At 38.4% G+C, this 24,753-nt stretch overlaps 1 protein-coding gene across 1 annotated transcript in view; it reads left to right on the forward strand.

Annotated features, from left to right (window-relative positions):
* ANXA4 (annexin A4) overlaps nt 1-24,753 on the forward strand; it is a 70,322-nt gene that overhangs the window by 37,826 nt on the left and 7,743 nt on the right. The window contains exons 4-11 of the mRNA XM_036752107.1: nt 3,937-4,031; nt 7,294-7,407; nt 10,949-11,039; nt 13,194-13,273; nt 15,986-16,042; nt 19,794-19,887; nt 23,247-23,342; nt 24,668-24,726. Of these exons, the coding sequence (XP_036608002.1) occupies nt 3,937-4,031; nt 7,294-7,407; nt 10,949-11,039; nt 13,194-13,273; nt 15,986-16,042; nt 19,794-19,887; nt 23,247-23,342; nt 24,668-24,726 (686 nt within the window). The remainder of the gene's footprint in view (nt 1-3,936; nt 4,032-7,293; nt 7,408-10,948; nt 11,040-13,193; nt 13,274-15,985; nt 16,043-19,793; nt 19,888-23,246; nt 23,343-24,667; nt 24,727-24,753) is intronic.

Here is a 24,753-nt window from a genome sequence, read left to right on the forward strand (position 1 = left end):
ACACAGTATTCCAAGATGTGGTTGGTCATCTAGCCTTGCCTTGAAGACATCTAATGAAGGGTAGCCTGCTTCCTCATGAAGCAACCAATTCTATTTCAGCATGCTCTGATTATTGGAAACTTGTTACTGAAATCAAGACTGAATTTGGCTTTTTGCTATTTCCACACAATGCTCCAGGTTCTGTTATCTGGGGCCAAACAGAGCCAGCCTGATCTTGTTTCTGACTGACAGCTCTTCAGATTCTTGAAGCTGCCTATTAGGTCCCTGCTAAGTCTTCTCTTCTCCAGGCTAGTCATCTCCAGTTCCTTACTCATCTTCATGAACAGCACTTTGATTCGATGGTTTAATATAACATACATCCTGTACAAATTTATAGGAACATAATTTTAGAACTGAAAAGACCCCAGAAATCATTTAGACAACCTCCTAGTTTGAGAGATGAGGAACTGATGCTCCTGGAGGGTAAGGGCCCAAGGTCACACAGGTTGTAATTTGGGTAATCCTGTTTCTTTTCTACACAGTTTCCCTCCTTCTTCACCTGATAATTTCATTCTAAAATTGGGGATTTGGGTAGAAAGAGGGGTGGGAAATTATGAAAACATATGGAACCTTATGTGAAATCCATTATCAGTAATCCTTAATATTTTCACCCCTGTTAACTAAAAACTAAATAAATCCAGTGACTAGCTTAGCATTCATAATTATTGTCATTGTTCAGTTGTGTCATGGTCATGACCCCATGCAGGGTTTTCTTGACCAGGATACTGGAGTGGTTTGCTATTTCCTTTTCCAGATCATTTTACAGATGAGGAAATTGAGGCAAACAGAGTTAAGTGACTTGCCCAGGGTCACACAGCTAATAAGTGTCTGAGGCCAGATTTGAACCAAAGTCTTCCTCACTCCAGGCTCAGTGCTGTATCCACTGCTCCACCTAGCTACCCCACTCATAATTATTAGTGAGAGCTTAAATCTAGTTCTCTTAACATTTCTTTCTTTTGTCAAGTAATTCCTTACTAAAAATATTTAAATAGTGATGTGAAAGAATGTTATACGTGGCATTGTTGAGGACAGTGAGTAGAGGAATTACAATCAATCACTTAATCTACGGGCATTTGTTAAATACTTACTGTGTGCCAGGAACCTTGCTAAGCGTCAGGGATACAAAGGAAAAAAGCAAAAACAATTCCTACCCTAATGGAGCTTACTTTGATTGTTTCTGGGATTGTAAGGTTTACCTTTGGTGTTTCCTTTCCTTTTTTGGTTTCATCGGAAGAAGGATCACACAGTATGTATGTATGTATGTATGCATGTATACATATATGTGTGTGTGTATGTGTGTGTATACATCCATATATACACTATAGTCCCAAATCATTTGATTTAGAGCTAAAGGAAACCTTCCAGATCATTTAGTCTGGCACACTCATTTTACAGGTGAGGAAACTGAGACCCAGCAAAAGGCAGTAGTTTCATTCAATGTGTATCTATTAAGTGTCTATTATGTGCCAGGGCCTAGAGTCAATTAGTCAGGCAACAAGCATTTATTAAGTTCTTATTATACGTCAGGACTTGTGCCAAGCACTGGGATACAAAGAAAGGTTAAAAAAAAAAACAATAACAACAGACAAACAAACAAAAAAATGGCCCCTGCCCTCAAGGAGCTCCCATAATGGGGGAAGCATCATGATAATAAATAGATGCATATAAGATATGTAGACTAGCTATAGAAAGTTATATGAAAGAGAAAGGCACCAGGAGCTGGGGGACCCAGATGGGAGATGGAGTGCCAACGGCAGATATGCCTATGTGGGTTGATTTTAGAAATTGATGAAAGGAGGTAAAAATCAAAGAGGGGTAGAAAGGCAGGAAGGGACCAGGTTGTTGAAAGGTTTTAAAAGCCTGCAGATTTTTATATGATCCTGGAGGTGATGGAGAGCCACTGAGTGATAGCTGGAGAGAAGTACTGACATGATCAGAAGCTTCTTTGCAAAATTCCTTTGGCAGCCACTTGGAGACCGCACCAGTAGCAAACATGCAAACTTAAATCTGAAACCATGGCCTCTGCTTGCAAATCCAGCAGTTTTTCCATTGTAACACACTTATGCTCAGGTGCTTCCCTTACAGAGTTCCAGGTGCATTGGAGGCTTAACAGCCTCAAGCCTGCAATGCAGGGGAGATAAAAAGTCAATTAAGATAAAAAGGGAGAGAAGGGAGACACAAGAGAGTTGGTAGAAATTGAAATTCAGGGAGAAGAGGTGGAAGTATTGGACCAACTCTCTCCACTCTTTGGATTTCAGCCTTGGCAGAGACAGTTTGAACTTAGGGAAACTGCTTCTGGCAGCATGCTTACGCTTTCATTTTCCTTTTAAAAAGAAATATGAGTTTAACTCAGCCCCTTGTGGCATGGAGATGACCAGGGCTCTTGAAAGCTATACATGTGGAAAGTAAGCTTCTCCCACGTTTATAGGTCCATAGGTTCATGGGCATCTGCTGTCCACAGGATGACCTAGCTAAGTTAGAGTTCTTCTCCATGTGGTACCTCATTGAGTGGAGAGTAGATTTTCAGGCCTGGCAGTTCATGAAGACATCTTCTAAGGGGCTGCAATTAGTATCACTGAAGGGAATGCCCACACATGAGATACTATAGATCCTTGAAGTGTTAAAATGAGAACTTACCAGAACATTTTAAAATGACCAGCATGAAAATATATTTGGCACTATTTAAATGAATAATTTACTCAGGGATACATGGCTATTTTTTTTCTTTTTTGAGGGGAGGAAAGGGGTGAATACAAATTTATTAAATGCCTACTATGTGCCAGGCGCTGTGCTTATTGCTTTAGAGATATCTCATTTGAGACTTACATGAGGTAGGTGCTATTATTATCCCCATTTTTCAGTTAAGGAAACTGAGGCAGACAGAGGTTAAGGGACTTGCCCAGGATCATATATAAGTGTCAAGGCTCTCTTTGGACTTAGACCTTTCTGACTCCAGGCTGTGTGCTCTATGCACTGCGTCACCTAGGTGCCTTGAGACAGGTCTTGAGCCCAGGTCTCCCTGGCTTTTGAGACCAGCCCTCTATGCATGACGACACGCTACCTCTATCGTTCCATATTTCTTTATGTAACTCTTTATATAACTCATTTCATGCCAAGCACTGGGGATACAACAGGAAAAAAAAGAAATAGTCCTTGGTCTGAAGGATTCAGGGATTATATTCTTTTGGAGAATATTGCGTTCTACACCAAATGCTGGGTGTTTAGGTTATTTCCAGCTATCTTTGCTCTTGGCGCATAACCGCTCAATTCCCCTACCAATCTTTAAAACCATGTGAGTTGCAGAGAAGTTTTTATTCTGCATTTGAGGGAGTGTCCTCATTCAAAGTTTCCTATACCATAAAATCATAAGTTTAAATCAAAATAAAAGTCTTTGTTGTTACAGATAATGGAAGTAGGAATATATTTATATCATTGGGGTTTTTTTTTCTTTTTAATTATATTCTTAGGGTATATTCCCATGAATGGATTGCTAGGTCAAAAGATAGGGCTAGGTTCTTTTATGTTTATGGCATATTGTCATATTGTTCTCCAAAAATATTACACTGTCCTGCAGTTTCCCTAGCAGTCTATAGGGTACGTATTTTCCCCTTCGAACCGCGAGTTTTGCCACTGCTGAGTTCTGCCAGCTTGATGAGCGTGGAGTACAATTTCAGTGACAACAGTGATGTTCTTTCCTCACAAGATGATTTTGACCTGAAAAGAGACAAGGAGGATGATCAGCAGTAATTGTATTTATTATTACACGAGAACATCACTTCCCCACCTGCCTCACTAAACTTAATTTTGTCACTTTAGTGACCCCAGAAGGAGCCAGGGTTTGGTACTTACCGTATCTTCTATCTCTGCCAACAATCTCTCTGTTCTTTTCTCCTTCAGGTACAGATGAAGATGCCATCATTGATGTACTCGCCCACCGTAGTGTGTCACAGCGCCAGGAAATAAAAATAGCCTATAAGTCAACCATTGGCAGGGTAAGTCACAGTTGTTTGTCATACTGGGCTGTTAATGGAATCTTACTAGAGAACAGGGGCTTGTCTGGATGACACCACTAAGGTTGCTTTACTCTCAATGAACAAATGAATGGATGAATGAGCCTTTGCCAGTTTAATATGCTGGTTTTGATGGACTGTTTCTATTCTCTGGTATTCTTTCTCTACAATGTCTCACCCGCTCTGAGGGCTGCTTGGTTGTAATGACCTAAGGCTAGTACTGACATGTGTATCCTCAGTCCTACCATCCTCACCACATATACTTCCCCAAGGAAGTGCCCTCTCTGAGCAGTCTGGGCTTTCTGAGCATGGTTCTCATAGTGGCTGTATGTGAGAGATGATGTCTTATTCTCCTGTTACTCTCAATTTGGATTTTTCTGGAGTTGATTTAATTGTCGAGGCTAAAACAATTTTAAAATGCTTAGTTTTAAATGGGCATTTAAAAACTATTATTTAGAGACATCATTCTGACTCCAAATTACATTGTAGTGTCCCTTCCTTTAGTGACACCCAGAATATTAACCATTGTTCTCAGCCTTTCAGATCCTCCCTACATCTTGTTTCAGACTTGTAGGAGTCCATATTTCAGATTCAATTCAGAATTACATCCATTTTTTTTGATCAATTGGTTGTATCCCACTCTTTGTGATACCATTTGGAGTTTTCTTGGCAAAGATACTGTAGTGGTTACCATTTCCTTCTCCAGTTTATTTTACAGATGAGGAAACTGAGACAATCAGGGTTAAGTGACTTGGCCAAGATCACACAGCTGCTAAGTGTCTGAGGCCAACTTTGAACTCAAGTCCTCCTGACTCCAGGGCTGGCACTCTCTCCACAGTCACTGAGCTGCCCCATCCTCTTCATAGGCTCTTTATCATTCCAACAGTAGTATGCACCGGAGTATGATGTTTGGGCAGCCATTGCTTAGGGACAGAGGGAATAGCCTAGAATTTGGAGTTAGAAGATCCCAGCTTTTGAAGTCTGGATCTGTCATGATTGTGTCCTTGGACAAGTCACTTCACAGATTTATAGCTGGAAGGGATCTCAGAGTGAATCTAATCTAATTTCTCCATTTTTTAGATGAGGAATTTCGGGCTGGGGAGATGAAGTGACTTGCTCCAAGTCACACAGGTGGCAACTTGTAGAGCCAGGATTTGAACCTAAGCCCTCTAATTCCAAATCCAATGCTTTTCCGACTTTATCACACTTCATCTTTCTGGGCCTCAGTGTCCTCATAGGTAGAATAATTGGAGTAGAGTAGGTGAGCTCTACGTTCCTTCTAGCTCTAAATCCTTTAATCTACCCAGAATGTGCAGAATCTGGGTTTTTCTTAAATTACAAATGTTCTATCATATTTGGAATAGATCCTAACCATTCAAAGGTTATTCACTCAATCTTATGCCACCTCCCTCCCCTTTTTAAGCATATGTTTCTTATCCCATAAGTATATGTATAATCTGAGTCATCTCGAATAAGGGATAAGGTATGAGGTGAGGATCTAAATGGATTTTCCACCAATATTATCTTTGCCAGGTTTTAAAATTATGACCATATTTGCTTTATTAAAAATGTCAGCTTTTTAACAAAGCCTTTGATTTCCTTCTATGTTTAGGAATAATCTGTAAAAGTTTAGGGATGTATCTTTGAAAATTTGGAAAAATTTACCTGTTATTATCCCCTTTAGACTTAATGTGTTGATTCATGTTTTTTAACAGAATAATTCACTGATGGCATACTTTATGTCTTCCTCTGAGCTTCATCTATTTTAGTTATCTACTTCCTGTTTCAATTTTGGCAATTTAAAAAAACCTATAATTTCTATAAATATGATTATTTATAATTAATAAATTATTTATAATTTATAATGATTCCCTTTCTTCTATTATTAGGCAATGACTCTGACTTAAAATTTCCTGATTTTCATTTTTGGGGCATTTTTTGTGATTTCTCCTTTTTCATTCGTGATTAGGTGATTTGTATTTTCCTTTCTCTCTTTTTGAAGTTTGTTGCTAATAATTGTCAGTTTTGTTGTATTTTTAAAAAAAAAAACTAGTTCTTAGTTTTATTAATTAATGCAATTGTTTTGCATTTACCATTATGTTTCTTTCTATACTGGTCTTTATTATTTCTCCTTTTCTGTCTTCCTTTGTGTTATGCCTTTGTTCCTTTTCTAATGCTTTTATTTATAGGTAATTCAATTAGCCTTTCTTTTTCCTTGTTATTAGATATGCTCAGCACTATAAATTTGCCTATAAAAATTGTTTTGTTTATATTCCATGGATTTTGATATGATTAGAAATATCTTTTTAAAAACATTTTATTTTAATCAGCCAACATCTGCCTTCTGACTATCCCACCCTATCTCTCCCCACATTGAAGATAGGAAAAAAACAAAACCCATTACACAAGTCAAAATAAATTTCTACATTAGCAATGTCCAAAAAATAAACTTGTCTCATTTTGCATCCTGAATCCTTTACCTTTTTGTTAGGAGGTGGGTAGCATGTTTCATGAAGATTCCTCTGGAATCCCGATGGGTCATTACTCTGATAAGAGTTCAGGACTGGCATATTTATGTATTATAATTCGTTCAGCCATTTCTCACTTTATTGACACTCCCTCAGATTCCCATCCTTTGCTACCTCAAAAAGAGCCCTAAATATTTTTATATGTCCTTAGAATTTGTTTTACTTAGAACTCATCCCTTCCTCCTCAAATTCCCCACTCTCTAATTCCCCCTTTCTTTTCTCCCCTTTCCCTTCTATTTTCCTATTAAATGAAATGAATTTTTGTATCCAACTCTGTGTTTATTCTTTTATCATTGTCTTTTAATGAGAACAATAGCTTGTATTAACAATGTTACTATCTTATTTAAATTAAATTATATTTAAATGTTTAGTTCTTTGTTAAATGTCTTTAAGTTTATTAAATTCTAGAGTTTTCCCCTCATTTTCCATGTAGCCTTATGTCTTTTATTCATGTTATTGTTACTTAAAATTTTGTTACATTATAATCTATAAATATAGTATACATAATTTTGGCCTTTTCACATTTACCAGGGCCTTTTCTATGACTAGGCATATGAGCTATGGTCATGAGAGTTCTGGGTGTTCTTGAAAAGAATTTGTGCTCCCTTCTTTTTCCATTCATTTCTCTCCATAGATCTGTTATTGAGAGGCAGCCTATCTGCAGCCTGGAAGGGGTTGTTGAATTAACTTTTGCCCTACTCTCTGTGCCCCTGCAGGATTTGGTCGATGACTTGAAGTCGGAACTGAGTGGGAACTTCGAGAAAGTGATTGTGGGAATGATGATGCCTACTGTTATGTATGACGTGACTGAGCTGAGAAAAGCTATGAAGGTTCGCATTCATCCCTGCAGTGAGCAATTTTTGTTTCCTACCTTCAGGAAAGCTGTCTGGGCATTTTATTCGTAATGCTACTAATAAAAGCCTTTAGATATAGTTGAGGGGAAAGCTCAAGTGTGAGAGCGGTTAATTTTCTAACTTTTGACAGTTGAAAAATATGTTATCAAATCAGTTTGAAAAAAGTATTCTTTTCTAAAAAGTTACAGACTCATAGGGTCTTAGTGAGAAGAGACCTGGAAGTTATCTAATCTAACCTCCTACTGTTAGGGATCCTCTCATAAGGATTTTCTTCTTTTAAAAAATTTTTTTTTATTTGTTTTAATCAGGCACTGCAGGGATACTTTCATGAAAGCAATGGAGTCATCCTTATAATTCAGGAGTGACAGTGATAGGGGCTGTTTCTGCCTTTGGTATATTTCTGGAAATATTTTGCTTATTTTAGCTGTGTTCCAATCTCATTCAAGGCCTGTCATTTTGTGATTGTGTAGCAATTCCTGCAAGTCTGGAACTGGTGGAAAAGGGTTCTAACTTGTCCTCAGCTGAGTATGAATATTATGCATAGAGGGAATGAATCTGCTGAGTTCTAACCCAGGAGTGCCCTTTTATTTATTTTTTAACCGAAATGATCATTTCAGTAGCATAGCTTTTGCCTGATATGGAAGGCTCTCTGTGTCTATGTAGCCCAGTACCTGCTTGATAACCACCATAGTCTTAGAGGGTCGACTGGAGTCTCTGAAAAGTGAAGTAAGTTCCCCAGAGTCACATAGCCAATATGTGTCCAAGTTGGGACTGGAACCTGGGTCTTCTGGACGCCAGAGCTGGCTCCCTCTCTACAATGCTATATTGCATTTATGGTCAGCTAATTTTTATTTTTTTTTATAAATTTATTTTTTATTTTTAGTTTACAACATTCAGTTCCACAAGTTTTGGGGTTCCAGATTTTCTCTCCCTCTCCTCCCTTCTTCTCCCCCAGACAGCGTGTAATCCAATGAAGGTTCTAAATATACCTTCACATTGAACTTATTTACATAATAGTCCAGTTGTAAAGAAGAATTATAACCAATGGAATGAATCATGAGAAAAGAGAAATGAAACCAAAAAAGAAGGGAAAAAAAGAGAGCAAATAATTTGCCTCAATCTCCCTTCAGGCTCCATAATTCTTTCTCTGGATTGCATAGCTTTTTCCATCATGAGTCCTTGAGAGGAGTCAAGTCTATCAAAGTTGGTCCTTACAGAAACTGTGTGTCTGTAATCATGTGTAATGATCTCCTGGTTCTTCTCCCCTCACTCACCATCAGTTCATATAAGTCTTTCCAGGTTATAATGAAGTCCGTCTGTTCCTCATTTCTTATTGCACATTATAATCATATACCACAATTTGTTTAGCCATTCTCCAATTGATGGGCCTCCCCTTAATTTCCAATTCTTTGCCACCACAAAAAGAGCTGCTTTAATATTTTCATACACACGGGTCTGTTTTCTGCTTGTATGCCCTCTTTGGGATACAGCCCTCGAAGTGGTATTGCTGGGCTAAAGGGTGTGCCTTTGGGCATAGTTCCAAATTGCTCTCCAGAATGGCTGGATCAGTTCACAACTCCACCAACAATGTAACAGTGTTCCAATTTTCCCACATCCTCTCCAGCATTTATCATTTTCCTGTTTTGTCATATTAGCCAATCTGACAGGTGTGATGTGGTACCTAAGAGTTGTTTTGATTTGCATTTCTCTAATCAATAGTGATTTAGAGCATTTTTTCATATGATTATAGATATCTTTAATTTCTTCCTCTGAAAACTGCCTGTTTATATCCTTTGACCATTTCTCAATTGGGGAATGACTTGTATTCCTATAAATTTAGTTTGGTTCCCTGTATATTTTAGATAGGAGGCCTTTATTAGAGACACTGGTTGTAAAGATTTTTTTCCCAATTTTCTGCTTCCCTACTAATCTTTGTTGTGTTGGCTTTGTTTATGCAAAAACTTTTCGATTTAACATAGTCAAAATTATCCATTTTGCTTTTTGTAACACTCTCTATCTCTTGTTGGGTCATGAATCCTTCCCTTTCCCATAAATCTGATAGGTAAGCTATTCCTTGCTCTCCTAAATTGCTTATAGTCTCAGGTCAGCTAATTTTTAATGGCCTAGTCTACAATTCAAATGTAGTTGTGGGTAAATCCCTTTACTTTCATGCACCTCAGTTCCCTGCCCCCGCCCCCCAAGCAGGCTAATCTCTAAATTCCCCTTTATCCCCGTAAATATTGTTCTAATTAAACATTATCATGTGTCTGCCATGTATAAGGCACTATACTAGGCATTGGGAATAAGAAGTGGTATGATACTCAGATCCTGCTCTCAAAAGGCTTATGGGGAAATTTGGAGAATGGTTAGGAGAAGTCGAGCAAACAGGAGGGTCCTCAAGAGCAGAGGTTGGGCCTTGCATGCCTTGGATTCCTCAGAGCACTGGACTTGGAGTCAAAAACACCTGGGTTCAAATCCCAACTCAGACTCACTTCCTAGTTGTATTACCCTGCACAAATCACTTGACTTCTTTTATCTCCAGTTACCTAATCTGTAATATGGTATAATTATGGCACTTACCCCACAGGATTATTGTGAGAAACAAATGATATAAAGTATGTAAAGCACTATATACATGCTGGCTATTACAGTGGATATAGCTCCTTTATAAAAATGATAAAATGATTTGAGATCAGGTGGGGTAGATGGTTTCCAAGGTCCGTATCAGTTTTAGATCTATGATTTTATGTTCCACTTCTTCATCTGTAGATTGAAGAGGGTCTGACTCAATAGTCCTTATGTTTTCTTTAGCTCTAATACTGTATGGTTCTATGTCCTAAGATCATAGGATCATAGATTTACGGCTAGAAAGGACCTTAATTGTAGTGCAATTCCCTCATTTTACAGATAATAAAACTGAGACAGAGAGATTAAAAGACATACCCAGGGTCACATAGTAAAATTCTGGGAGGAGCTTTGAACCCAAATCTCCCTGAGTTCAAGCCCTATCCATTATGCCAGTGATGTCAAATTTAAATAGAAATGGATCCCTTGGGTCACATATTGACTTAGAAAACCATAAATTAACATTATCTACATATTTTAGCTTATTTTGTTAAACATTTCCTAATTACATCTTAATCTAGCTCAGACTGCACTCAGGAGTTGGCTAGTGGTCATGAATTTGATACCTCAGCACTACGCTATAATATGATCTCTTTAACTCCAACATTTTAAGAGTCTGTGGTCAGTTTCTTCACCAGTAAAATGAGGGGGTTGGCTTAGATGAAGCTCTAGGGGCTCTTCCAGCTTTATGTTCTATGACTCGCCGAAATGTTTGGGGATCAGAGATGCATTTGACTTTTGGATGACTCCGTTCAAAGTTAGAAAGCTCCACTGGCAATTCTTCCTTCTACTTTTGTTTGATTAGTAAATTACTAGAATATCAGCATCTCTTATGTTCATCATCTCGGTGAACTGTCTTAGAACTTACCTTTTCTCTGGATTGTTGACTTAGGGTGCTGGCACAGATGAGGGCTGCTTAATTGAGATTTTGGCTTCCCGGACTCCAGAGGAGATCCGATGGATCAACAGTACTTACCAGCAACGTAAGTAGCCTATTAAGGTTTTGCTATAATCTGAGAATAGGGACTAACTGTGGGTACTTACATACTGTGAGCCTTTCTTCATTGAATCATTGAGCTAGAAGAGACCTTGAAGGGATCTTCTGGTCTCATCATTTTTCCCCAAGCAATTCAGTGTTTAAAAAATTATTCAGGACTGAATGCTGTCCTTAGGTGGAGACTCATAAATCTGCTCAGTTTATTTTAAGGTTTATATCCCACCCAAAGATGAGAATTTATTCCTTATTTCAAAGTGAAGGCTAAAATTAATTCAAGAAACATTAAAGTTTCTATTCTGTGTAAGGCATTGTGCCAAGTGCTACTTTAGAAGGTGATGGGTATTAACATGAACAGGTATGCTGTTGAAGGAATTCTCTTTGGAGTAGAGATTGTACCAGGTGACTACCAAGGTCCTTTCCAACTCTGGAATAATGCGTCTCTGTAATGAGCGGCTGAACTAGGATGGCTATAGCAGAAGTGGACAGGGGGAAGGGAAGGATGGCAGATATGGAATGATCAGGTCTGGCTATAGAAGACAAAGGGGAAGAAAGATGCCCTTAATGGATTCATCCTTAGAAGTAGCCAGCTGGTACAGTAGATAGAGTGCTGGGCCTGCAGTCAGGAAGACCTATGTTCAGATCTGGCCTCAGATGTTTACTAGCTGTGTGACCTTGGGCAAGTCACTTAACCTCTGTTTGCCTCAGTTTCTTCATCTGTAAAATGGAGTTAATAACATCATCTATCTCACAGGGTTGTTGTGAAGATCAAATGTGATAGTAGTTGTAAAATGCTTAGCATAGTGCCTGGCACATAGTAGGCACTATATAAATGCTAGCTATCATTATTAGTACTAGATATTGTGATACTATCAATAGACAAAAGGAAGTTGGGTGGAAATTATATTACAAATTATGCAAGTATTATAAAGCATTAACAAATGCTCACTGAGTTGAATTAGGGGGATAGGTTTTGAGAAAAAGATGGTGAGTTCAAGTTTTAGATATGATGAATTTTTAAAAATTTTATTATTTTTATTTAATATTTTAGTTTTCAACATTGATTTCCACAAGATTTTGAGTTACAAATTTTCTCCCCACTTCTACCCTCCCCCCCCTTCCAAGATGGCATGTATTCTGATTGTCTCATTCCCCAGTCAGCTCTCCCTTTTGTCACTGCACTCCCACCCCCATCCCCTTTCCCCTTACTTTCTTGTAGGGCAGGATAGAATTCTATGCCCCATTCCCTATATATCTTGTTTCCCAGCTGCATGCAAAAAACAACTTTTTTTTTTGAGCATCTGCCTTTAAGACTTTGAGTTCCAAATACTCTCCCCTCTTCCCTTCCCACCCACCCTCCCTAGGAAGGCAAGCAATTCAACATGGATCACACCTGTATCATTACGTAAAACACTTCCACAATACTCATGGTGTGAAAGGCTAACTATATAGAAATGATGAATTTGAGATGCTGGCTGAAACTTTTTGTTTCTCACCTTTGTGTCCCTTGCTCTCAACAGAGAGCTTTATATATGATGTACTTAAAAAAAAACACTCCAAAGATTTGTTAAGTTGATTTGAAGAAAGCTTTCAGAACTTTTTGAATAAGCCCAGACAAAAACTGTAGTAGGATTCTTGGAAATATCCTCTGGGAGTTGTCTCCTGCAACGCCCTTCAGTACTGCCTGTAAGAAAACTCTCTGGTGACTTAATTCTGTTGATTTACTCAACAGATGATGGACTAGAGTCAGCACTGAAGCCAAAATGGTGAGAAAGTAATTCCCAGAATCAAATTCACTGAATACATAAATCGTCCCCCATAGTGAAGCTCCACAGGAGAATATAGACAACCCTCCCCACCGCCTCCATTTTCTCAACAGGACCTGGAGCACCGCTCCCCCCCTCCCCCAGGAATTGAAACATCTTTTCATTTACACTATTCATTTACCAATAAATCAAGTTGGTCTATTACTTGGCCAAAAATTAATATTGTGGGTTTTTAAAATTGTTATGGTAATTTGGCTATTTCAGAAGAGAGGTTGGGCATGGAGAAGACAGACATCTCTGGGATGGCAAAGAAACTGTTTCAGTAGTTTTTTTTTTTAAGTTTCTGGTATGTGACTAATAATAATTTTTTTTGGTAGAATATGGAAGAACTCTTGAAGATGACATTTGCTCTGACACTTCTTTCATGTTCCAGAGAGTACTCGTGTCTCTTTCAGCAGTAAGTCAAATACTTGAAATTTGGCAGGGGATACAATTTTGATTGGAGAGGATATATTTCTTTAGAGATACTCCTCCCAAATGGGTGAGCCAAGTGTGAAATATTATTTAATAATATGTAAAAGTTCTCCTGATAACTAATTATGCTGTGGAAATGACTCTGGATTGTCTAATAGAGTGTAAGCTCCATGAGGGCAGGAATTATTTTCATTTTTGTCTTTGTTGGTCCCAGAAGCTGGCATTTTAGTAACATTGATTAATCCATAGATTAGTCTATCTATGTCCAGAGTCCCTGTTACCAAAGAACCGTTTAACAGGATGTTATTTTTTCTGGCTCTAGCTACTGACAAAATCAGGAGGTGACATAGTGTACTGAGAAGGATGATAGCCTCAGAGGACCTGGGGTCATTCAGTGATGGCTCCACTACTTAATACCTATGTTCATTGGCAATCCTTTCAGCTCTATGCGTCTCAGGTTTCTACACTATAAAATGAGAGAGTAAGAGTAGATGATCATTAAGGTTCTTTCAAGCTCTAAATCATATCATCTTATAATGGGATGCATGGGTTCGGTAAGACAGTTCCTATATTGAACAAATCTGAATAAATCATGGCTTCTTTAGGAATTGAATTAAGTACCATTTGAAGAGACAGAGATGTGTCAGTAGATAACAAATTCCAACCCTTCATTGGCTTTCTAGCTCTCTTTTTAACAACAAGCAAGTCATGGCAGAATCTACTGGAGAGAGCTGTCTTGCTTTTCCCATTACTTAACCTATGTGACCTTAGATCTTCCCATGCCTCAGTATCCTCATCTGTAAAATGGGGATTATATCTGTCCTCATACCACAGGGCTGTGAGTTTATACTATCCTTTCTGTAGAGAAACTGCCTGGTATTCACAGAATGATAGAATCTTGCTGCAGATATGAAAGAGAGGGTAGACTTAATTTACCATTCAGGCTAGGTTTGTTGATCTGCTGCTGTAATCCCTGCTACTGGGGAGGCTGAGCCTGGTGGCTTGCTTGAGCTCGTGAGTTCTGTGCTCCAGCAGGGATGAAGCAGGTTGGGCATCTGCCCTAAATCTGGTACCACTATGGGGAGCCCCTGGAAATGGAGGGTCCACCAGGCTGCCTGACGAGGGGTAAACCAGCACATCTAGAAAATGGAACAGGTCAAAACTCCTATGCCAATAAGCAGTAGCTGCTGGGCTTCCAGCTTGAGTGAGATAGGAAGACTCAGCTTCCACAAATAAAATTAAACCACAGGGCAGTCATCTATTCATCTTTCTTAGAGTTCTCATCCATTCTCTTGGCTTCAGCTATCACCTCTGATAGCTGGTGACTCCCATAGTGATATACTTAGTATGACCTCTCTCTGGATTTTTAGACCTGTAGATAACTCCCTGATGGACTTTAATGTTTCATTAGCAACTCAAACTTAACCTCCTCAAGACTGAACTTAGCATCTTTCCACCTTAAACAGTTGCTTTGATTTCCCTATCTCTGTTCTTAATGCCATCATTCTTCTCAAAACACAAATTGGAAACTTTGGCATCTTCTTTGACTTTTCTTTCTCCTTTGCCCAACCAATCAACAAGTTCTATTCATTATTTTTTCAAAAATATCTCTCCTATCCATCTCTTCTCTATTCCTGGTACCCATTTTCTATTTCAGAAGCCTACCGTTAGCTTCCTTCTAGTTCCTCTTCACCTTAATTCATCCGCTCACTAGTTAATCTTCTTAAAACTCATTCAGGTCATTTCCCTACTCCCAAAAGCCTTTAATGGCTCCCCATTGCCTTCAGGACAGGATGTAAACTCCTTGGTCTAACATTCAAGGTCATTCAAAATTTGACTGTAACTTGTCTTCCCATCCTTATCCCCTTTTACCTCCATCCATGAGCTAGTGTCCTTATTTACTAAACATCGTTTATACTTTTCTGACTGCCATTTTGGTCATTCCATTCCCCTCATCTTAGAATGCTCTTCCCTCTTTCTGGCCTACCCATCCTTCAAGGCCCAGCTGAAATCTTATCTCTTTGTTCAGAGGATCACCATTCTAGAACCAGCAAGGGTCTTAGAAGACATTTAGTCCAATTTCCCTCATTTTACAGTTGAAGAAACCGAGACCCAGGTAGGGGGAAGTAACTACCCAAGGCAATAGAACAGTAAGTAGCAGAGTTGGGATTTTAACTTGGGTCCTCTGACTCCAAATCAACCTTCCTGGCCTGTTTCCTCGTTTGTAAAATAAGGTTGGACTACATTACCTCTGAGAGCCCTGCCAGCTCTGTATCTCTTGAGCCTGTGATCTTTGAAAGTTCCCTTCTTTCTCTTTTACTCTTTGTGTTGCTCTTCTGGTATTTCTCATTTCCTTGGGTCATTAGTTATTTTCTCATGTGTCATCTCCCCTAGTAGACTGTCAGATTCTTGAAGTAAAGGACTATGGCTTATGTTTAAAACAAAGTCCCTGTGAGTGCTTGACACTGCCTTACACACATCTCTATTCCATAAATACTTATCTGATGTTTGGACAACTTCCTTCACATCTTAGAAGAGAAGGTGTTGGCTTGGATGATTTCCAGTGTCCCTGCTAGCTTTCACTGCTATGATAAGTGACCCTGAGGATCCAAGAGGACAGACCAGTGTAAGACGATTCAGTTTGCGCACTTTTGTAAAAATATGCTTTGATGATAATTGTCTCCTTTGTTTTCAGGGGGGGAGAGATGAAGGAAATTACCTAGATGATAACCTTGTGAAGCAGGATGCTAAGGTTGGTAACGTTCTACCTTTTCTCTGTATGTGTGCCTGGTGGCATGAATAATTTGTTTGCTTCCTTTTTACCCTCTACAAAGTAGACAGAGGCAGTTTTTTGTCCAGTGTTTAGCATTGTGCTTGGCATATAGTAAGGTCTAGATAAATGCTTATTGGTTAATTGATTGATGAATAATTTTCACTTACCTCACTGAGAAGTTGTCATATGGGAAGTTGCCTTCAGACCAAAAACGTGGAGGAAGGGAAAGGTATTTAAACTGCTGATTAGCAGCTAGGGGTCACAGTGGATGGACCACTTCGCCTGGAGTCAGGTAGACCTGAGCCTCATGTTCAGAGCTGTTCATTTATTAACTGTGTAACCCTAGGCAAGTCACTTAACCTCAATTTGCCTCAGTTTCCTCAACTGTGAAATGGTAATAATAAAGCACCCACTTAGGGTTGTTGTGAAGATCAAATGAGATAATATTTGTAAACTGCTTAGCATAGTGTCTGGCTTATTCTCTGTCCCTTCTCCCTGATTAAACAAATTTCTCAAATTCAGCTGTGAATTTTTGCTGCTTCAAAGCAGCCAACATTTGTGCCTATTAGCATAGTCCTCTGGCATTTACTTGAATATTTATGAAAGGCAGTGAACAAATGTATTTTTAATTGATAAATTTTCAAGCTGAAAGAGAATCTGCAGGCCTTAAATGTAGTGCACAGTGGTGGTTGAAAGTGTTTGTGTGATTTCCTTCAGTACCAGAGGGCAAAGTTAGAACTACTACGTAGAAGTTAAAGGGAGACAAATTTTGGCTTATTATAAAGAAGAACTTCTTAAAGCATTTGATAAGGAATAGGGACTGGAATTGTGATTTCATTGGTATTATAGAGAATGCCTGAATGAGGAAATTCCTTCTCCCAAGGCAGGTCTATACCTTCTCTACTGACTTACAGTCTTGAGAGAGATGCCTAGAGCAAGAAGAGGCTAATTGTATTGTCTGTTATCACACAGGTACTATGTGTCAAAGGTAGGGCTTAAACCCAGGTCTTCCTTCCTCCAAATCTCAGTTCTCCATTTTCTATACCACACTACCTCCAAAGATGCTCCAAAACAGACAGTGATACCTTAGAAGGTAGTGAACTTCTCATTGGAAGTGTTCAGACAGAAGGTAGGGGACTGACAACTTCACAGAAACTATGGAAAGAAGATTCTTACATCAGGTAATTAGTTGCAGTGGATGGCTTTTAAAGTCTCTTTCAATTTTTAAAGTTGTATTACTCTATAATACGACTATATGTTTATGAGTCTAGGTTTAAAAGGTGGTGGGAAGAATGCCACCCTGGTTCTTCAAGTTTCACCAGCATGAAAGCATAAATTGACCAGATTTGATTTGTACCAATGTAAGAGACAGAAGCCAGATCCTTCTTCATCCCTTGGGAAGAGTGAGTGGCAAAGTTGATGTTCACCTGTAGAATTAGGAGTATAATATTGGGATTTAAGTCCTGGAAAGGTGGGTGGAGCTAGAGGGAAGAGGACTAATCAGCAGAGGCAATTGGGATCTCTATGTGGGTCCCAAGCAATAATTTACAAGTCACTGAATTCCCAACTCCTTACTCAATTTGTAATTCTTGGGATTTTTCTTGAACAAAAGAGTAGCTAGTGATATCTCTATAGAAATGTAGTCTTACTGGAAAAAAAAATTGTGACCTCTGGAAAACATCCATTAACAATAAAATTCAAAAAACTTACAAAGGAAGAAACCAATGAGTAAGAAGAGGAAAAGTCTACTTTGCGAACTTAGGATGGATGTTTGCAAACCCAGTTGGTAACCATCATGAGAGAAAGGAACAGACAAGGTGGTATTTCCCAACCCAAACTATAACTGCAGGATAGTAAAATATCCAAATTTTAAACCGTAGATTCCTTCACAACCTTAGCTTTGTAATTCAGGAGGTAGGAATTGGGGGAGGAGGGAAAAGCAAGATATAGGGAGAAAAGGGAGCCAGTTTTTATGTTTTAAGTGCCTTTAATAGACACATTTTGCAGACTAAAAATGTGCTGCTGTCAATTGGTAAACACTGATCTGGCCCTTTTTTGTGGATGATGAGAGAAGGAAAAAAATTCTCAGTTGTCCTTCAACTAGACATTGAATACTTTCAAGGGAAGCAATATAGTACTATGGAAAGAACCCTGGATTGGGAGGCAAGAGAACATGATAGCTGAGTGACTTTGGACAAGTTACATTACACTTAGAGGCCTCAGTTACCTCCTCTGCAAAATGAAGCTTTGAATTAGATGATCACTGGCTCTCCAGCCTATGAGTATAGAATGTGGGAACTGGGCTGGAACATCTTAAAATTGTCAAACTCTAAAAAATCCTTTGGATTTCTAAAATGTGACTTTCACTGATCAAAGAAGCAGGTAGATAGCCAAATAAACAGAAAAGGGAAGAAAAAGAGAAAAGAGAGCCATCAGTTCTACTCCCAATAAGGATACAAGCTGATGGAGAGCATATTATAGCCAAGGCTCCTAGAATCGGTGGTTGGTATTTCCATTGGGTTTGTAGAGAGTAAATTCCAGGGGTGGGTCTACATCTTGAAGCTGGAAGCCATTGCAATCTCTGGCAAATCTAACCTTTCAGAGCTTTAGTTAGTTTTTAAAAGATCAGTCAGTTTGAAGAATTAAAATACTTTAAAGATGTAAGCACTTAATTAAGTATTTGACATTATTCTTTGATGACCATTGCATCATGTGAAAAGAGCATAATATGATGGATGGAGAACAAATTTTGATGTTGGGAAGAACTGGGTTCAAATCCTACCTATGAGACATTAATGGCTCTGTAGCAGTGCTAAGTGACTTAACCAATTAGTGCCCCAAGCAACCCTCTAAGACAGAGGAGCTACTGGTCTGCCTCAGTGGAGGGAGTTTCCACTCCAAAAAGGCCTCATGTGGTTGAAATTACATTTCTGGACACCTCCCTCCCCTGCCCTCAAAGAATCATCTAAGCAGCCCTACGTGGAAGGAGAGTGCTACTTTATAGAATGGAAATTGTGATGGCATTTTAACGAGGATACCAAATGGATGGAGAACCTCATACAACCAAAGAGTTCATTAGGCACTGTCTTGTGTTTGTTGATTGTCCCTTTTCATTGAACCTTTCCTGGGCCATGGAGGCAATTAATGACTCAATCCATAAACATTTATTAATTGCCTATTATGTGCCAGGTGCTGGAGGCTCAGGATTCAAAAGCAAAAAATGAAACAATCTCAACCAACTAACATTCTAATGGAAGAGACAAGGACAGATATAAGTATATACAGCATAAATAGGTAATAAATACAAATTAATGCAAGTTAGGTAGCTAGGGATGTCACTAGCAAGTGGGAGATCAGGAGAAATTTCATATAGGAGATGCTTGAGTTTAGTCTTTGGATTTTTTGAGGCAGAAGCGAGGAGAAAGTACATTTCAGGCATGTGGAAAAGCCAGTATAGAGGTGGGAGATGAAGTCCCAATGTGTGAGGAACAGAGAGAAGGCCAAGGAAGAGTCATATAAGGCTAGAAAGTGTTGAGGCCATTTTGTGAAGGGCTTTAAAACTTAAATAGTAGAGCTTATATTTTATCCTAGATGCAATTAACAATTCCTATGTGCCAAGTGTAGGGTTTCCAACCAACCCACCCCATTTGGCTTTATGAAAATGTCAAGTAGCCCCAGGATCTTAGAACTAGAAGAATCTGACCCTTTCATGTGTTTTAATTCACATTAGGACCTGTATGAGGCTGGTGAGAAGAAGTGGGGAACCGATGAGGTGAAATTCCTGTCCATTCTCTGTTCTCGGAACCGAAATCACCTACTTCACGGTAAAGCCCTTGGTTACATTTTTTTCATTAAGTAATTTATTAAAAATTTAGTGCTGTGCATTAAACTTGCTTAATGACTATTTACGGTTATATGAATTTCAGCACCTACAATGCATAGCTCTTTAGTCACTCCCACTAAGTCTCCATCAGGATTCTTTGTTCATCCTCATTTTCTTATGATTATTGTTAGTGTATACTCTGTGCTTCTGGCTATGGTGTTTATTTAATTTGCATTATTTCATAAAGCCTTTCCAGAAGATCTCTCTATATTCCTGACACTTGTTGGTCTTAATGCTATTATACTATATTCTTTCTTTTTTGCAGCTATGATAAGGCTGCTATGAAAATCTTCAATCAGAAAACTTTTTTAACGAATTAATTTATTTTTAGTTTTCAACATTCACTTCCATAAGTTTTAAATTTTCTCTGCCTCCCTCCCCAAGATGGTGTGCAATCCAATATAGGCTCTACATATACAGTCTCATTAAACATTTTCACATTAGTCATGTTGTATAGAAGAATTAAAATGAATGGGAGGAACCATGAGAAAGAAAAAAACAAAACAAAACAAGAGAGAAATAGTATGCTTTGATCTGCATTCAGACTCCATATTTTTTCCTCTGGATGTGGATGGCATTTTCCATCATGAGTCTTTTGGAGTTGTTTTAGGTCCTTGCATTAAAATTCTTTCTTAAAAGATTGTTATGATAAATCTTTTAGGCTATATTCCTAGTGATGGAATTATTAGGTCAAAGGGTATTATTCTTTTTGTAACATTTACTGTGTATTGCAGATTGTTTTCTAAAATGATTCCACAAGTTTTGAACTCTACCATCAGTGAATGAGTATACTTGTTTATTCACAACCCTGACAGCATTGAGTTTTACTGTTTTTATCAGTCATATGGGTGTGACATGCCATGTCAAAGTTATTTTAATTTATCTTTTTGATTATTAGTAAGGATTGGCTTTTTTTCAAGAGTTTTTGGCTATATTTCCATATATTTCCTGAAAGATGAATTCAGCTTTATATGTATTAATTATAAATTTTTCCTACTTTATTCAGTACAGATGAAAAGTACTGTACTGAATAGTTTCACATCAAGTACATGTCTTGATACGGCAACTTTGGAATGACATACACACACACACACACACGCGCGCGCGGTACAGGAGAAAGAACATCACATTTAGAGTCAGACAAACTGGGTTCAAACTGGGTTAGTTCTGCTGCTTGCTTTAATACATATATGACCTTAGGCAATTCACTTAATCTCCCTAGGCTTCAGTTTCCTTATCTATAATATGAGGGGGTTGGACCATATGCCTCCATAGGCATGTAGATCTATATGTGGAGGTGTCTCTAGGCTCTCAAAAGCTGTCACTAGAGTACAAAATATAGCAGACCCTACCAAAATTTCACCTTAGAGCTTTAGCAATGGACTGAATGTATGTTATGTGAGCATCAGCCTTGCTTTGTATGGGGAAGCTCATCACCAGGCTGGCTGAATTCAGGATGCTGAGTTCTTTGGCCACAGCAACTCTCAAAGATGGTCCATCAGGTTACAGAGAGGTTGCCATCTGCATCAGAGGCAGGACCCATACCAATGAATTCACAAAGCAGGAACATTACAGAAAGCAGCATGGCAATAGGGAAAGCAAATTATACCTAGAGTCAGAAGCCCTGGAGTTGAGTCCAGTGTCTACCTAGGAGACCATGGGTGAGCCACCTAAGTCCCCTGTGCTCCCTAACAGGGTTTTTGGGAGGAATATGCTCTGAAAATTGCACAGCTTTATCTACCATGTAGTATGTAGCAAGAATCAATCAAAATAATGACATATTTATCATTAATTATTAGCAGCATGAATAATGTACTCAGAGCCTCTTTGGTGTGTGTGTTTCTAGGAAACAATCTTTATAGTCAAGTCTCTAACTTAATATCAGCAATCTCAAGACTTACTATTCTAATTCAATTTTTTAAAAAGAGAATTCTTTAGTATACAGCAAGGAAAATATAATTATTAGTGGTACTTATTCTTGAATAGTACTTAAGGTATTTAAAGTAATTGAGGCAGCTACTTTAGGGGGTGTACTGATGAACAGGTAATTGTAAATTTTATTTAATGTGTATTTCTCAATCTCTCATTCAACTGACATGTGCAGATTCCTGTCTGATTTTTGCAGTGTGCCTTTGAGTTCTTTGTAGGAAAACGTGCTATGTGATCACAAAAGAATGACTGTAATCACTGTTTTTCTATTTTGAGAGGCAAAAGAAATGTAATGAGGTATTTTATCTTTTACTTATGTCATTTCAGGCATTAGCCTGTGGCAAACTTTAGAAGCACAACTCCATGGTCTTCCAATTACTTATTTTTCTTAGCTCTTGGGAAACATTAAACATTAAGTGGAATCAGTTTAGTAAGCTACACACACACACAAACTAAAAAATTGAATAGGAACAATCCATTTTGAAGTTTCAAATTATTCCACACACTTGGATGCTATCCACAGATAATTACTGCTGCAAACAAATATTTATGGGCTTATCAACTTTGAGATTGTGAGCTCTCATTTGTTCCCTAGTGCGTTTTTTCAGTAGCATAAATCTCCCCCTGGTGGTGATGTCCTAGGGATGCCTTTAAAAGGAATGTCTTTTGGAAACAACTATGGCAGGCCCCATAAGCCTGGGGACTAAGGAGTCAGGGAACTTCTGTGTTTGAGGACTGGGAAGCAGATGCTGTGAGAAGCATTTGGAAAGTCGAACACGACCGTTTGTTTCCAAATTCTTGATGTGGTTGGATCCAGAGGGAGGAGAGAGGCACCAGTAGGAACACACTAGTGACAGCTGGATACACTTTGCAAATAATTGAGGAAAATCTAATTATGTCTTGGTCTATTAAAAAGAGTTGAAACAGCCAGTTCTTATTGAAACACTAATCAGTGGAGGGACTGGATGGCTTCAGTTTTGACTTGCTATGAGAAAAAATGAGGCCAGAAGTTAATGCCCAAGCCAGGAATTCAAGCACATGCACATTTAGCTGACCAGCAAACCAAACCCCTACTCAGTGGCAAAATGTTTCCTTCTTCTAAAAGGACTGAAGATTTACTATTATAGGTTCCCGGTTTAAAAAAAATGCTTATTCTCACATTTTTCTTGTTACTATTTTCTAAAAGTAACTGATTCCCCCCCCCCCCCAGTTATCAAGCATTTATTTTTCTCCTCCCAGATTACCCCTCCTGAAAAAAAGCCAAAAACCAAAAACTTTTGTAACAAATAAGCAGTCAAGCAAAATAAATGCCCACATCAGCCATGTACAAAAATCTGTCTTATTGTTAATGTTGTTTGCTCCCAAATGTAGTGTTTGATGAATACAAGAGGATTTCCCAAAAGGATATCGAGCACAGCATCAAATCCGAGACATCGGGCCACTTTGAAGATGCTTTACTGGCAATAGGTGAGAATCTACTTTTTTGGACAATTCTCAAGGGGAAAAAATGATGACTGATCTTTTCATGTCTTTGTCCATATTACTAGTACTTTTTATGGTGTGGGAGTATATGTTTCTTTCTTCTTTATAGGTTGTTTAAACCACCCTCAGTTCCCATCCAGATTTTAAACGAGGAGATTTTTTTTTAGCCTCTGATTATTTTTCTAGGTATTACCTAGCTTAAAGTCACCATCTGTTGACTTGGTTTCTGTCTGCACCTTCTTCCTCTACAGGTCAGGGAAGATATGAAAGAATCTTAGAGCTTAATGACCAGTCACTTTGAAACTATTCACCCCTGTTTTTTAGTGACCTTTATGCTTCTTTTTTGCAAGGATCATAAGATCCTAGATCTAGAACTGTCATTTTGAAACTGTATTCACCCCTGTTTTTTAGTGACCTTTATGCCCTTTTTTTTCGAGGATCATAAGATCCTAGATCTAGAACTGTCATTTTGAAACTGTATTCACCCCTGTTTTTTAGTGACCTTTATGCCCTTTTTTTTCGAGGATCATAAGATCCTAGATCTAGAACTGTCATTTTGAAACTATATTTACCTGTTTTTTAATGACCTCCATGCCTCTTTTTGTCAAGGATCATAAGATCCTAGATCTAGAACTGAAAGGGACCTCAGAGGCCATCTAGCTTAACCTTATCATCTTACAGATGAGTAAACTGAGGCCTAGGATGGTTAAGCGGTTTGCTTTAGGTCATAAAGGGTAGTGAACATGAAAGGCAAGATTGAACCTAGTTCTTCTGATTTCAGAGCCACTATTCTTTCCATTGTACTAGTAACAAGATTAACTGAGGTCAATTTTCCGCCCCCTAGACATTTTAAAAATTAAATGTTATTGCTGCTTTTGAAGAAAAACATTCCCGTCATTTTCTAATTTCCTCCCCCTAAAAAAAACCCACCCGTCATAACAAAGAAGTATAGTTACACAAAATAAACTGATACATTGACCTTAACTAACAACAGATTCCTCATTCTACACCTGTGATCCCCAACTTATTCCCCAAGAGGATAGCTTTTCCCTGAAAAGTACTTTAACATGACCTGTCCAGTTGACCTATTCATCCCCAAAGAACATTGTATGGTTAAAGCTTCTCTTTTAAGGGGATCAAAAGATGCTGCTTGATAGCTTATCATAAAACATTTTGTCCTAGGGAACGTTTTTCATCTTCACAAACCTTAAAGTGCTACATAAATGTCAGTTATTGCTATCATTATTAGTGTTACTTTCACTATATTTCATCTATGATTTCTTTCTACTGCCTTTTTTTTCCCTCCACAGTAAAATGCATGAGGAATAAATCTGCATATTTTGCTGAAAGGCTCTACAAATCAATGAAGGTAATGAATCAGTCAACAAATGTTTAT

Source organism: Trichosurus vulpecula, chromosome 3 (assembly GCF_011100635.1).
Source record: "Trichosurus vulpecula isolate mTriVul1 chromosome 3, mTriVul1.pri, whole genome shotgun sequence".
NCBI lineage: Eukaryota > Metazoa > Chordata > Mammalia > Diprotodontia > Phalangeridae > Trichosurus > Trichosurus vulpecula.